Genomic DNA, 14,368 nt, shown 5'->3' with positions numbered 1-14,368 from the left:
GCAGACTCCCCCTGTCCCAGCTAAGGCAGAACTATGTGGCTTCCCACCAGATCCCTAGAGGCATAGTAGCCTCCCAGAGAAATCAGAGCTGCCAGCCTTTGCCTCCTCCTCCAGACTTTGCTGCTCACTAGGAGGGCCCACTGACTCTGCTTTCCCTGCAGCCGCATGAGTGCAAGGGGCTCACAGCTGGGTTTACTGCAAGAATGGATTTGGGGTCCCAGCGCTGATCTGCTGTGACCATGGCGACCCTCCAGGACCCTTAGCCTCCTGCAGGCTTCTCACTCAGTGGCAGGGTTCCCAGGGCAGCACCTCCCCTGCCCAATGCACAGGTGCCATGGGCCTTACTGCTCTCCAGCTTCTACGCCCCTTGGGCTGCACGCACAGACAGGCCGCTGTGTCAGCTGTCCTTGTTTAATGTTCTGGACCAATTTAGACACTCCGAGACCCCAGCATGAAGGTAATGCTGTAGCAGCTTGGGTCTTGGGATCCCTGGGAGGTCAGGCAGTGTGTTGGTGATTGGTCCCATATTGTTGCTGCCACAGTGGCCACCCCGGGAAGGGTGGCAGAAGTTCTGCTGGTAGGTGGTGCTGGTACGGGGAGGCGTGATCTGCACAAAGTGGATAAGGCGCTGGGGGAGGTCACTGAGTCCTGGGCCTGACCGGAAATTGGCCTGGTAGGAGGATTCAAGGGGCCGCTGCTGGCTCAACTCCAGCTCATGGGGTGCCCAGCGCAGGAAGGTGTGCCGCTGCCCCAGGCGCTCCAGGTCTTTCCGCCTTCCGATTCCCTGCAGCAGGCAGTAGGGGCCCTCCTCAACGGTATGGGCCCTTGGCCCACAGTCCTGGCACCAAGCACGCCCTTGCCCCCTCCTCAACCCAAGCCTACTTGGTGATGCCTGGCCCCCCTGGCCTATACCCCAGCCTCTTTGGCCTGCCTCCCCAGCCATGCCTTCCATTCCAGGGTGAAACATCCAGAAAGTCAGTGGCCCCAGGGATATTTGCTCACTGTCAGGCAAGCTAGTGGATGAAACCAAAGCAGAGGTACCTTTGTTTGGGGAATGGGCTGTTTCCCAGACAAGAGAGATTGTCAGGAGCCCTCCCTCCCCTCAGTGTCTTATCCCCTCCACCCTACCTCAACTTCAACCTAGGCTGGGGCCCTGCCCACTCTCCTTCCTTTCTCCAGCACTCACTTTGTCGAAAGAAGTACGGTTGTCATGCTTGGAGAACAAGTGTTGCTGTGCCGGCTCCTTTAAAGACAGTGAGAAAGAAGGTGAATGGGGAAAAAAATGATGCTTACCTGCCCTTAAGATGTTACCTCAGGACCTGTAATGGAGGGAAGCTGGCAGGAGCCACTACCCCTAAACTGCTAAACTTGCCAAAATCCTGAAAAGGCAATTAGAAATTAAAGCAATGCCTCACTCCTAGGACACCTCGTGCTGGTATTTGCCTCCAAAGCAGAAGTCTCTAGGGCTGCGGATTGATGAAGGGGCTAAAGCATCTCCTAAGACATCCTTCCACCAGAAGGGGAGTGGTTCAAGTTTCATGTCAGGCCCTCTAACTCTTAGATTGCCCAGGACCAGGCTTCGGTTCTCTCCTCCCCTCTGTCCACACAAGAGCAACCCAAGCTCTTAGCCCTGAGTACCACCTGGAAACTGCCATTTCTTTTTCTAGCTTGAACTCCCTCCTGAGCTCCAGACTCAGTAGCCAACAGCCTATTCCATATCCCCTTGTAAATGTCTTACAGGCATCTCCAAACACATGCCTGAGCTCTGGATCATTTACCAACCCCACCCCTCCGCAGCCTCAGGTCATGGTCAGGTCAGGTCATGGTAGCTAGATCCTGCCGAACACCTTGGAGTCCCCTTGATTCTTTTCTTTCACACTCTATATCCAAAGTGTCAGGAAATCCTGTTGATTATTCCTTCAATATGTACCCAGGATTGGACCACTCCTCAGCATGTCCACTGCTTTCCCTGATCAAAGACACACCTTCTTCTCTTGCTTGAGTTATTGCAAGAGCTTCCTGCCTGGTGTCCCTGCTTCCAAGCTTTCCCTTCCAGTTTATTGTCCTCTTAGCAGGCAGAATAATTCTTCTGATATTTAGATCAGATCATCTCCCTTGTTTGCTGAAAATCTGCAACAGTTCCTCACGTTTGTAAAAGCCAAAGTCATCATAGTGGTCCATGAGACCCACACAATATTGATCTCTCCATTTCCTGCAACCACACTGGCATTCTTACTGCTCCTGAAACACACCAGCTATTTCCACTTTGGGCCTTTGCACCACCTGTGCCTTCTGTCTGGGATTCTTCCTGTAGCTGGCCGTAGGACTCCGTCTCACTTCCCTCTTGGGAGGACTTCAAGCACTAACAGCAGCAGTGCCATCACCCCAACTCTGCATTTTCCACTTTCTGGAATAGTAGGTGACTACATAGTATGATGTTGCTTAATGTTCCTGATGAGAACATAAGCTCCTTGTGGGCAAAGGTTATTGTCTGTCTTGCTCTCATCTGTAACTCCAACACTGAGCCCGGTGCCTGGGAAAATACATGTTTGCTGTTTAATTAATGAACAGGGTTCAGAAAGTTCCCAGGGCGTTTGCTTTGGCCCAGTTGGAGCCAGAGAACCATGGCCTATACCCAGGCAGAGAAAGACCACTCCACAGACCCCCAGATCTCAATAGGAATCTCTTCTAAGACCATCCACTTTGCCTTTGTGCCTGGTCTCTAGCCCCATAATTCCCTGTCCCCAGCCATTCAGCTTCTCCTGCTGCAGACCTGAATGAAGTGTCTGATCTGGTGAGTTTAGTCTTGGCTGGGTTGGGGTATGAGCAATGACTGACAGCAGGTTCCTAAATAAAAGGCTGGGGCTAGCTCCATCCCAGATCCCTGAACCAGAATCTTCTGTGGTGTGTGTCTTTAACAAGCTCCCCTATCAGGACCTCCTGCCCTAGACAGTTGGTGCTGGTTTCCAAATACAATGAAAGTTCCATGAAGGTGAGAAGCCAGCCAGCCTTACCTTTCATTCCTCATAAAGCAAGCTGACACGACAGGGATTAAAAACCCAGAGCCCTTCTAGAAAAAAAATAGGAAAAAAATCTTCAGTATTTAGAACTAGGCAAAGAGTTCTTTGACTTGATACTAAAAGCAAGAGCAATAAAAGAAAAAATTGATAAACTGGCTCTCATCAAAAAATTCTTCAAGTTTTGCTCTGTGAAAATTTGTGTAAAGAAGATGAAAAGATAAGCTACAGACTGGAAGAAAATATTTGCAAACCAAATATCCAATAAAGGAATAATACCTAGAATATATAAAGAATTCTCACAACTCAACAGTAAAATAGCAATCCAATTAGAAAATGGGCAAACATAAGATGTCTATTGACAGATGAATGGATAAAGATGTGATACACACACACACACACACACACACACACACCCACACACACACCAGAATATTACACAGCCAACAAAAAATTGAAATCTTGCCATTTGCAACAATGTGGATGGAACTAGAGGATATCATGCTAAGTGAAATAAGTCAATCAGAGAAAGACAATTATCATATGATTTCACTGATATGTGGAATTTAAAAAACAAGGGATAGGATCATAGAGGAAGAGAAGAAAAAATGAAAGAACACAAAACGAGAGAGGGAGACAAACCGTAAGAGACTCTTAATCTTAGGAAACAAACTGAGGGTTGCTGGAGGGGAGAGGGGAGGGAGGATGGGGTAAATGGGTGATGGACATTGGGGAGGGTATGTGTTGTAATCAGCACTGGGTATTATATAAGACCAATGAATCACAGACCTGTACCCCTGAAACAAATAATACATTATATGTTAATGAATTGAAATTCAATTTTAAAAAAAGAAAATGGGCAAACGACATGAAGCCATTTCACTGAAGAGGATATACAGATGGCAAATAACACATGAAAAAATGTTTTCCATCATTAAACATTAGTGAAATGCAAATTAAAATCACAATGAGCTCTCACGACGTATTTATCAGAATGGCTAAAATAAAACAGAGACAATACCAAATGTTGCTGAGAATGCAGAGAAACTGGATCACTCATACATTGCTGGTGGGAATGTAAAATGGTACAGTCACTCTAGAAAACAGTTTGGCAGCTTCCTTTAAAAACTAAACATACAACTACCATATAATCCAGCAATTGCACTCCTAGGCATTTAATCCAAAGAAATGAAAATTTATGTTCACCCAAAAACCTGTAGCAGCTTTATTTGTAAGAGCCAAAAACTGGAATCAGCCCAGATATTTTTAATAGGTGAATGGTTACACAAACTGGTATATGCATACCATGGAATACTACTCAGTGATGAAGAAAAATGAACCATGAACAACTTGGATGAATCTCTAGGAAATTATGCTGAGCAAGAAAAACCGATCTCCAAATATTGCAAGCCATATCATTCCATTTATATAACATTATTGAAATGACAAAATTTTAGAAAGGGAGAAGAGGCTGGTGGTTGCCAGGGATTAGAGACAGAGAAAGGGTAGACGAGCAGGAGGCTGGTGGGTGTGGTCATAAAAGGGCACCACCAGGGATACTTGTGATGTTGGCCAGTATCTTAACTGTAGTGGTGGAAACACAAACCTGAATAGGTGATAAAATTTTATAGATCTTAATATACACAAATGAGTGTAAGTAAAATTGGAAATCTGAGATAGGTGGGTTTCATTAATGTCAATGTCCTGGTTGCAATATTATATGACAGTTTTGCAAAATGCGATCATTGTGGGAAACTGGGAAAAATATGGAAGGGATTTCTATTATTTCTCACAACAGGTTATGAATTCACAGTTATTTCAATAAAAATTTCAATTAAAAAACCCTGGGAGTATGCAGCAAGTTCCAATTGACCCCCAAATTTCTTCTCCATCTCTATCCTTGGCTAAAGAATTGTACACAGCCCGAGAATGTGGATGCCTCTGTTGTTGGAGGCAGCTCTGACTCTGAAAACTCACTATATATGTATTTTTGCCTTTTGATTTTTTTTATTACTCCAAAAATCTTCATTAAGAAAAATTTAGCTTTCTGACTCTGTTCTTGTGCCTTCAACACTTTCACAGTGCTTTTCTGCTCCTCAGTAAGGAAAGCACACTTGATCTGGTCATAGACACACGTAGCATATAGGGAATCACTACAGGCCCTGCTGACATGTTGTTTCAGACAACTTCATAAGAACTTTAGGTCTTACAACACAAACTTCTTGAAGTCAGCCTGGTCACTTGCCCCATGTGGATTGTGGCGCTTTCCCAACCTTGTTGGTATAAAGGTACACGATTCCATTATCAAGGGTTCAGGACAGCCTAGTTAGAGGCTGTACTGTAGGATGGCCTATGATGGGATGTCAGATTCTGGATTAGTCTGAATGCCTCTAGACACAGTCCCTGGAAGAGTGAAACTCACTATTCCAACAGTGGCAGGATACTCTATTGACTCCCATTGACTCAAGTTTTGTTCTCAAAATAGTGAGAGCCTGGTAACGAGTGCAGTCATTTCCTTCCACCCAGGCAGTTCTGAGTATTCTTGTCCCTGGAGAGAATTTCCCCTGCATCTTTGTTTCTAGGATCCTTTTCCATTGAGGTTGTAAAACCCGTGGTCTCTGAGCAGGTGGGCTTAGGCTGGGATTCCAACTGAAGAGACCTTGGAGGAAAGGTAGATTTCCTGGGAGGGGGCAGTAGTTGCATGTGGGAGGGCTAAGGGCCCTTGTGGAGGCTGGGCATTCTGCAGTCAGTAGGATGCTGAGTAAGGAGCCCCTGTGACAGACTGAGGCATGGCAGGGTGGGACAGGGAGGGATACAACAATCATGGTACCACCAATGAAGGACCTACTCCAAACCATGAGTCCGTGGGACTCTTGTCTGACCTTAAGAACAAACAAGACCAGGATTACATGTCCCAAGAGTCAGGCAGGTGATAGCTAGAAATAAGTTAATCTGGTCTAGAAAAGAAAAAGAAAAAGAAGAAAAGAGAATTTTCTTGCACCTGAATGACACAGATAAAATTTCTACCTGACCAAAACTAAAGAAAAGTGGTGTCACATCTTGAAAAGTTTTTCAACAGTTATAACTACAAGTAGTTGGGTTGAAACCTGATATCTCTTAGCTAATAGGAAAATAAAATGTGCACCTTCCCCAAACAGTCCCACTAATTAGAAGAGCTTTAGACGTAGAATGAGCCACCAGACTTGGCATTTATACAATCTGAGCCCAAGACACATAGATCATGCTGTTTGGAGCTAGCTGTTGGTAATGCCAGTAAATGCTTTGTGTAACAAGTCTTCGGTTAAAACATATCCCAAAACACGTTCCCTACTTCTGTTTCTGGGGGACAGATTGAGATGATGTTCCAGTCTTTAGGATGACAGCTGCCACTGGGCAACTACAAACACCCAGCAGAAAGTCCCCAGTTTGCCTCTGTCCCTGTATTACCCAGGTCCCATTATTCTCAAGGGGGAGGTAGTGGCCCCAGATAAGTGGTCTGGAGCTGCATTTGGGCCTGGCTTTCTGAGTAGGCAGTGCCAGGCAACCCTTCCAACTAAGAATGCTAAGGAAATGCAAGCTTCATAACATGGGAGCTTCCAGACCATGTTCTTGGCCTGGGAAAGCAAGTCATGGAGAATTCAGATGACAGATCAAGTAGGATCTGGCTAGAGGCTTGGAAGCAAGAAGCTGCAGTGGACAGAGCATGTTCCAGACACTCTTCCATGTTCTCCACCCTGCTGTTGCCCAGGGGGCTGATCTAAGTGCATTTCTCACCAGCCTGTCTTCCCTCCGGCCACTGAAAAGCCCTAGGAAGAGAAGGAGGGAAGGAAAGAGATGTTTCTTCTCTTAACTCCCTCCCAGACTAACCCCCACCTGTCTGTGTCTCTCCACCCAAAATCACCACTCCTTTCAGGGTGGTTCTCTCCACACCACCCTCTCCTTCTGGGTTCTGGGAGCCATACCTTGCCCTGTCCCTTCTGGCCCAATGGTACTGACCACTTGGTTGTTACCAACCTGTGATACCACTTTTACCTGAGGCCCTCACATCCACTCCTTTGCATTTACACTCTGCTGAGTTCTCCTGTTTTGAGTGAGCTTTTTACTGTTGGGACCCCAACCAATGATCACTGCCCCTTCCTTGTTTCCAGGCCTAGAAGCAGTAGAGGGTCTGGGCCCTGCATCTCTCTCTCTCCTGTTCTTTGGAAGCCTAAAGCCACTTCTGCCATCACTCCTTTCCAGTCCTCCTTGGCTACTCATGTGGGTGGGTACCCAGCCACTTTATGCTGCTTCCTTCACCAGAGGAAGCCTCCTGGGCCTCTGGACTCCAAGGCTGACTGTGGATTAGACCATGGGCTTTTAGGACATCAAGGAATCTGAGCTTGAGAGCAGTTGTTGGCAAAACTCAAGGCTTATTTTCTGGGTTCTGGAGGGTCTTTTCCCATGGTCACCTACCCAAACTGGACCCTGACCCTCCCTCTGCCTAAGAGGAGCATTGAGCAAGACTGTCCAGCTTGGTACTAGCTCTTCTCCACCCTTTCTATAGGTAGAGAAATGGAAATAATGCTATTTCAGAGAAGAGTGGCCAGGACTCATGCATTTCCTGAGGTTCAGCAGTGGTAGGTCTGGAGAAGATGTTTTTGGGGTCCAAGAGAAACAAACTGGCCCAGCCACCCCAGTTGCCCCCAGGGCTGCCTTGTACCTGACATCGCTGCAGGAACACTGCTGGAGGCTGGGGCTTGGCTGCAAGGCGGTATTCTTGAGCACTTTCACTCTTGAATTGGCCTCTGTAGTGTCCATAGAAGCCAGCATTGTGCTATAATAAGGCAGGCATGAGGGTGAATCCCTCCCAAATGCTTACCCTGAGTCTCAGACCTCAAGGTCCCCAGGCCAGAAGCCTCTCCTGAGAGCTACTGAGAGAATAAAAAGAATCTGAGAAGAGGGACACCCATCTGTCATCCATCGTTAGAACAGTTGGCCTTGGGATGCCTGGGTGGCTCAGCCGGTTAAGCATATGCCTTCAAGTCAGGTCATGATCCCAGGGTCCTGGGATCAAGTCCCGCATTGGGCTCTCTGCTGAGAGGAGAGAGTGTTCTCCCTCTCCTTCTGCCTGCCACTCCCCCTGCTGTGCTCTCTCTCTCTCTCTAACAAATAAATAAAATCTTTAAGAAAAAGAAAAAGAACAGTTGGCCTCAGCTGTGCTGGCCCACCTGGGAGGGCTATGTATGTGTAGGGAAAGGGCACCTTTATTTTTCTTTCCCTTTTTTCCTTTCTTCCATCCTTCCCCTCTTTCTTTCATAAGATCCTAATATGAGCTGGAGAGACCATGGTGAAAGGACAGAATTATCCTGGACCTTGTGAAACTTCCTTATGGTGAGGGAGTCAGAAACAACGAATAGGATCAGGGACAAAATAACCTGATGACTAGATCAAGAGTGACAGGGTACAGGAATAGCCCCTCATGACAATGAGGGTGGGACCTGAATATGAGGAGTCATAGCCCTGAGCAGAAAGAAGCTGACCCAAGTTTGTGGCCTCTGGCCATCATAGCAGTTTCCTATACATGACTGAAAAGCCCTTTATCTTTTCATCCCACTGAGGGTTTGGGTTGCCCAACTTGTCTGTCCATCTTTCTATTATCTGTTTAACTTGCTCTCTCTTCAGTTTAGTTCAATATTGTTTACTGGGCTGCCTTTACTGCATTCCAGGCACGGGACTGGGCATGGGATATACAGGTAGAAAACAGTCTTTGCCCTCAAGATGTTCCCAGCATAGAGAGCAGTCAAACTCCAGAAGTTTGGGGAGACCAAGCAAAAAACTGGGAATAAATGGGGTGGCTAGAAGACTAGGAGATTCAGCTGGTTAGTGTGAGACCAGGACACATGGGAAAGGACATGGCATCAGAAAGACTAGGTAGGTTCTAGGGGTAACCTTAGAATGACGGAGGGGGAGTGGGAAGTTCAGGGTCCTCCTCCAGCCTGGATGCTGGATGAAATCTTTCTTGCTAAATTTACTCCATGATTCATTCACATTTCAGGTACTACCCCAGGGCCAGGAGCCAAGATTAATTGTAAAGTGTGCTCTTACCCAGGAGCCTACTAAAGCACTTTGCATCTTTCCAGGAAGGAAGTAGAAAAGGCAAACTTTCCTTTTGTCTTTTTGAGGCTATGTCTGAGGAAAGAGAATCTCAGCTTCTTGTTGCTTAGTGACAAAGGGAGGTTGTGACTGCACAATGCTGCTGAGATTGTTGAGACAGTGCCCAGCCTGCTACCCTTTTGTGCTTCCTGCTTGTTTTTACTTCTTTATGAGAGAAATCTGTCCCTCAGCATTAACAGTCTAGATAGAGTCCTTACATATAGAAACATATACTCCACAGTGGAGTGTGATGAACTCATAGTCAATGAAATATCAAAGAATTTTAAAGGTGAATCTTGCATTTTAAAATTGTGTAACCATATTGCCAGGAACATAAATTTAGAAAGCATTCCACAAGATACAGACGTAGTGAAGAGAAGGGCCATATGCACCCCAATGTTCATAGCAGCAATGTCCACAATAGCTAAATCGTGGAAGGAGCCGAGATGCCCTTCAATAGATGACTGGATTAAGAAGTTGTGGTCCATATATACAATGGAATATTACTCAGCTATCAGAAAGAAGGAGTTCTCAACATTTGCTACAAGATGGACGGCACTGGAGGAGATAATGCTAAGTGAAATAAGTCAAGCAGAGAAAGACAACTATCATATGATTTCTCTCATCTATGGAACATAAGAACTAGGACGATCGGTAGGGGAAGAAAGGGATAAAGAAAGGGGGGTAATCAGAAGGGGGAATGAAACATGAGAGACTATGGACTATGAGAAACAAACTGAGGACTTCAGAGGGGAGGGGGGTGGGGGAATGGGATAGGCTGGTGATGGGTAGTAAGGAGGGCACGTATTGCATGGTGCACTGGGTGTTATACACAACTAATGAATCAACTAGTGAAGAGAAGGGCCATATGCACCCCAATGTTCATAGCAGCAATGTCCACAATAGCTAAATCGTGGAAGGAGCCGAGATGCCCTTCAATAGATGACTGGATTAAGAAGTTGTGGTCCATATATACAATGGAATATTACTCAGCTATCAGAAAGAAGGAGTTCTCAACATTTGCTACAAGATGGACGGCACTGGAGGAGATAATGCTAAGTGAAATAAGTCAAGCAGAGAAAGACAACTATCATATGATTTCTCTCATCTATGGAACATAAGAACTAGGACGATCGGTAGGGGAAGAAAGGGATAAAGAAAGGGGGGTAATCAGAAGGGGGAATGAAACATGAGAGACTATGGACTATGAGAAACAAACTGAGGACTTCAGAGGGGAGGGGGTGGGGGAATGGGATAGGCTGGTGATGGGTAGTAAGGAGGGCACGTATTGCATGGTGCACTGGGTGTTATACACAACTAATGAATCATCGAGCCTTACATCGGAAACCGGGGATGTACTGTATGGTGACTAACATAATATAATAAAAAATCATTAAAATAAAATAAAAAAAAGAAAGCATTCCACAGAGTCAGAAGAAATGTTAAAAGGGTTGATGGTTCTTAGGATAAAATTGCTGCTTCAGAATAAGGTTCTGTCAACTTTTCTTTTGGGAGTCTGTGGCACCTGAGAACACTGGGCAGGTGACTGTTACCAGGGCCCCAGAAAAGAAGGAGAGCATATCAGAGGAGCAAAAGAAGGAGCATGAAAATATCTGACATTGTGGTTCCATTCCAAGCTACACTTCAGCAGATTATTGTCTCTTTCTCTCTCATTTGTAACACAGGGACATGAACAGTTCAAGTTCATCTCTTTCACTAACCAAAAAGAGCTGGCAATCAGCCTCTAAAAATATTCCAATAAAAAGTTGAACAGCAGAAAACATTCAGACCGTGCTGGTGTCCATGATACAACCCTACCAGCCAGAAAAACCACCCTACTATAGTTACCCTGAAGACCCACTCTCACAGGTATTCACAGGTACAAAAAGTTTCATTGCAGCATCTGCATAGGGGAAAAACTGTAAGCAGCTGAATGTTTTACCAATAGGGCAATAGGAAAGATACTTTAATCTACAAATATATATCTTAAAAATTGTGAGTCAAAAAGTCAAATTGTAGAAAAATGCACAAAGTATACCATTTATAACATGATACAATAATGCAAAACAATGCTATATATTATTTATGAATGCAACCATATGAACTAAAAGTATAAAACATGCATAGAAATGATAAGCATCAAATTCAGGATAGAAGTCACCTGGGGAATGGTATCAAGGAAGGCAGAGTGGAGCTTCAACTCTATGTGTTTTTATTTTTCAAAGCTTTATTTAGGTATAACTAACACAAACTGCACATATTAAGTGTACAATTTGACACATTTTGACCTATGTATACATGTATGAAACATAGCCACTATCAAGGTAGTAAACATATCCCTCACCCCCAAGTTTCCTTCTGCCCATTGGTAATCCTCCTCTATGGCACTCATTGGTCTCAAGCAACTGCTGGTTAACTTTCTGTTGCTATAGATTACTTTGCATTTTCTAGAATTTTATATAAATGGAACCATTCAATATGTATTCTTTGTGTCTGACTTCTTCCATGCAGGGTAATTACCTTGTGTTTTATCCATGTCATGGTACCTATCAATCACTCATTCCTTTTTATGGCTTAGTAGTTTTCCATTGTATGGATATGCAAAACTCTCCATATATATACATATATGTATACATATATATTTTTAATAGAATTTTTAGAGCAATTTTAGGTTCACAGCAAACTTGAATGGAAGGTACAGAGATTTCTCATATACCTTTTGCCCCACATTTGTATAACCCCTCCTATTACTAATATCCCTCACCAGAATAGCACATTTGTTATAATTGCTGAACCTAAAGTGACACATCATTATCCCCCAAAGTCCGTAGTTTGTGTTAGAGTTCACTCTTGCAGTTGTACATTCTATGGGTTTGGACAAAAGTATACTGCAATTACATGTATGCACCGTTATACTATCATACAGAATAGTTTCACTGCCTTAAAAATCCTCTCTTTTCCACCTATACATCCCTGATTCCCCCCAATCCATGGTAACCAGTGATCTTTTTACTGTCTCTATAATTTTGCCTTTTTCACAATGTTATATTAGAATCCTACAGTATATAGCCTTTCCAGATTGGCTCCTTTCAGTTAGTAAAATATATTGAAGTTTCCTCTATGTCTTTTCCTAGCTTGATAGCTCATTTCTTTTTACTGCTTAATATTCCATTGTCTGGATTACCACAGTTTATTCATTCACTTACTGAAAATGACTTCTTGATTGCTTTTAAGATTTTGCAATTATGAAATAAAGTTGCTATAAATATCTATGTGCAGGTTTTTGCATAGACATAAGTTTTCGTGTCCTTTGGGTAAATACCAAAGAGCATGACTGCTGGATCATTTAATAAGAGTATCTTTAGTTTTGTAAGAAACTGCCAAACGTCTTCCAAGGTGGCTGTACCATTTAGCATTCCCAATTAGTGATGAATGAGAGTTCCTGTTGCTCCACATCCCCACCAGCATATGTGTTATCAGTGTTCTGGATTTTGGCCATTCTGATAGCTGTGTAGTGGTACCTCATTGTTGTGTTGTTTTAATTTTCATGTCCCTAATAACATATAATGTTGAGCATCTTTTCGTATGCTTATTTGCTGTCTTTGGTGCAATGTCTTAAACCCTGTGTTGGCTTATTTATTTATTTATTTATTTATTTATTTATTTATAAAGATATGGGGAGACGGGCAGAGGGAGAGAGAATCTTATACAGGCTCCATGCCCACTGCAGAGCTCGACACGGGGCTTGATCTTACAACCCTGAGAACATGACCCAAGACAAAATCAAGAGTAGGTCACTTAGCCAACCCAGGCACTCCTGGCCCATTTTAAAATCAGGTAGTATTCTTATTGTTGAGCTTTAACAGTTCTTTATATATTTTGTTTCTTTATGTTTTGAATCCACACACTGTCCCCACTATACCACTAGTCAAGGTCACCAATAATTAGTTCTCACTCTTCATTTTCCTTGACCTATCAGCAGCATTTGACATTGATAAAGCAGGCAGTTAGTTAGACATGAGCGGGAGGCAAAGGCTGTGATAAATAGGTGACACATTAGAAACCTGAGGGCACAACATCCTAACTTTGTGGCTTTTAACATCCTGGTCTTGCTGCTTCCAAAACCCAGGGGCTGACAGACCAAGAGCCACAGATGCAGAGCATGCGCTCTCCTCTTCAACCTCTGCCCCAGGGTAACCCCCTAGGTTCGTTATATTTACACTGTGGTTTTGACCCCCAGTGGGGCAAGATGGTCATGACAGTTCTAGCAAGAATCTCGTAGGGCCCAAAACGCCTCCTCCTAACCAGTAGGAGGAGTCCATTAGATGACTGGAAACAACCTCTGTCAGAGACTTCCCTCACTGTGACCCATAAACTTTGCAAACATAAAAAGACACCCCTAACCCTGGTACAGTTCCCATCTCTGGGCCTGCCCACTCTCTTGTCTTAAACTTAATAAATTGCTCTGTGCTTGCCACTTTCCTTCTGGCTGTCTTTATTCAAGTGGGGATCCTCATGTAAGTCTCTCATGGAGAATTCAAGAACTGAGACCTCCATTCACTCCTCCATTCTCCCACCAGTAACAACATAGCTGGTCTCCTCCTCCTCTTTGAAGGATGATCCAGGAGGCTTCCACAGCACCTCGCTCTCTTGGGTGTCCCTCCTCTGTCCCTGACCGCACCTGCTTGGGGTCCTTTGCTGCTTTTTCCTTATCTAGGCCTCTAAAGTTGTGTGTCCTGGGGCTCAGGGCAATCTGTTTTCCATCCATACTCTTTCATTGGTGATCTCTGTTTCATGGCGTTAAAAGCCATCTATAACCATCAGAGGCAGAGTTCCACAGACCCTTCCTCCCTACACCCTCTGCCCCTGCCCACCCTGCTCTCAGATTGTCTCAGTATCTAGCAGGCCAGGTTCCCTGGACTATTTCTTGCCTTTTTCTCCCCACCAGTCAGCCAGTTCTGTGGCTGCCTCCCAGCGGCTCTCCCTACCAGCTCTTGTTAGGACCTCTTGGGCCCCCGTCATGCCCTAGCCCCTGGGCACCCAGTCCACTCCGCATACAGCAGGATGGGTCAGGTAACTCCTGAGCGGGTCTGCATTGGTGAGGGCATGCTCGGTGGGGTGCGGGTGGCGGCAGGGGTGTGACTGTGGAGGTGAGCGGGTACATCTTGCGAGGTACACGTGGGCCGTGTAGCGGTACGCAATGAGAGGCAGGCCACCTG

General features: G+C 44.9%; 1 protein-coding gene and 1 pseudogene across 1 annotated transcript; both read right to left on the bottom strand.

The window, feature by feature from the left end:
- Positions 1-397: 397 nt before the first annotated feature.
- CIMIP7 (ciliary microtubule inner protein 7) lies at positions 398-14,171 on the bottom strand. The gene is given in 4 exon segments (XM_087866695.1): positions 398-805; positions 1,187-1,243; positions 7,717-7,876; positions 14,095-14,171. Coding segments are annotated over 4 exon segments (702 nt in total).
- On the bottom strand, positions 1,418-5,875 carry LOC123779992 (large ribosomal subunit protein eL34 pseudogene; annotated as a pseudogene).
- Positions 14,172-14,368: the final 197 nt, after the last annotated feature.

This window comes from Ursus americanus, chromosome 14 (genome assembly GCF_024610735.1).
Source record: "Ursus americanus isolate L20-20 chromosome 14, mUrsAme1.1.p, whole genome shotgun sequence".
Classification (NCBI taxonomy): domain Eukaryota; kingdom Metazoa; phylum Chordata; class Mammalia; order Carnivora; family Ursidae; genus Ursus; species Ursus americanus.
Note: the sequence above shows the minus strand (reverse complement) of the source record. Positions and strands in the feature narration are given on the sequence as shown.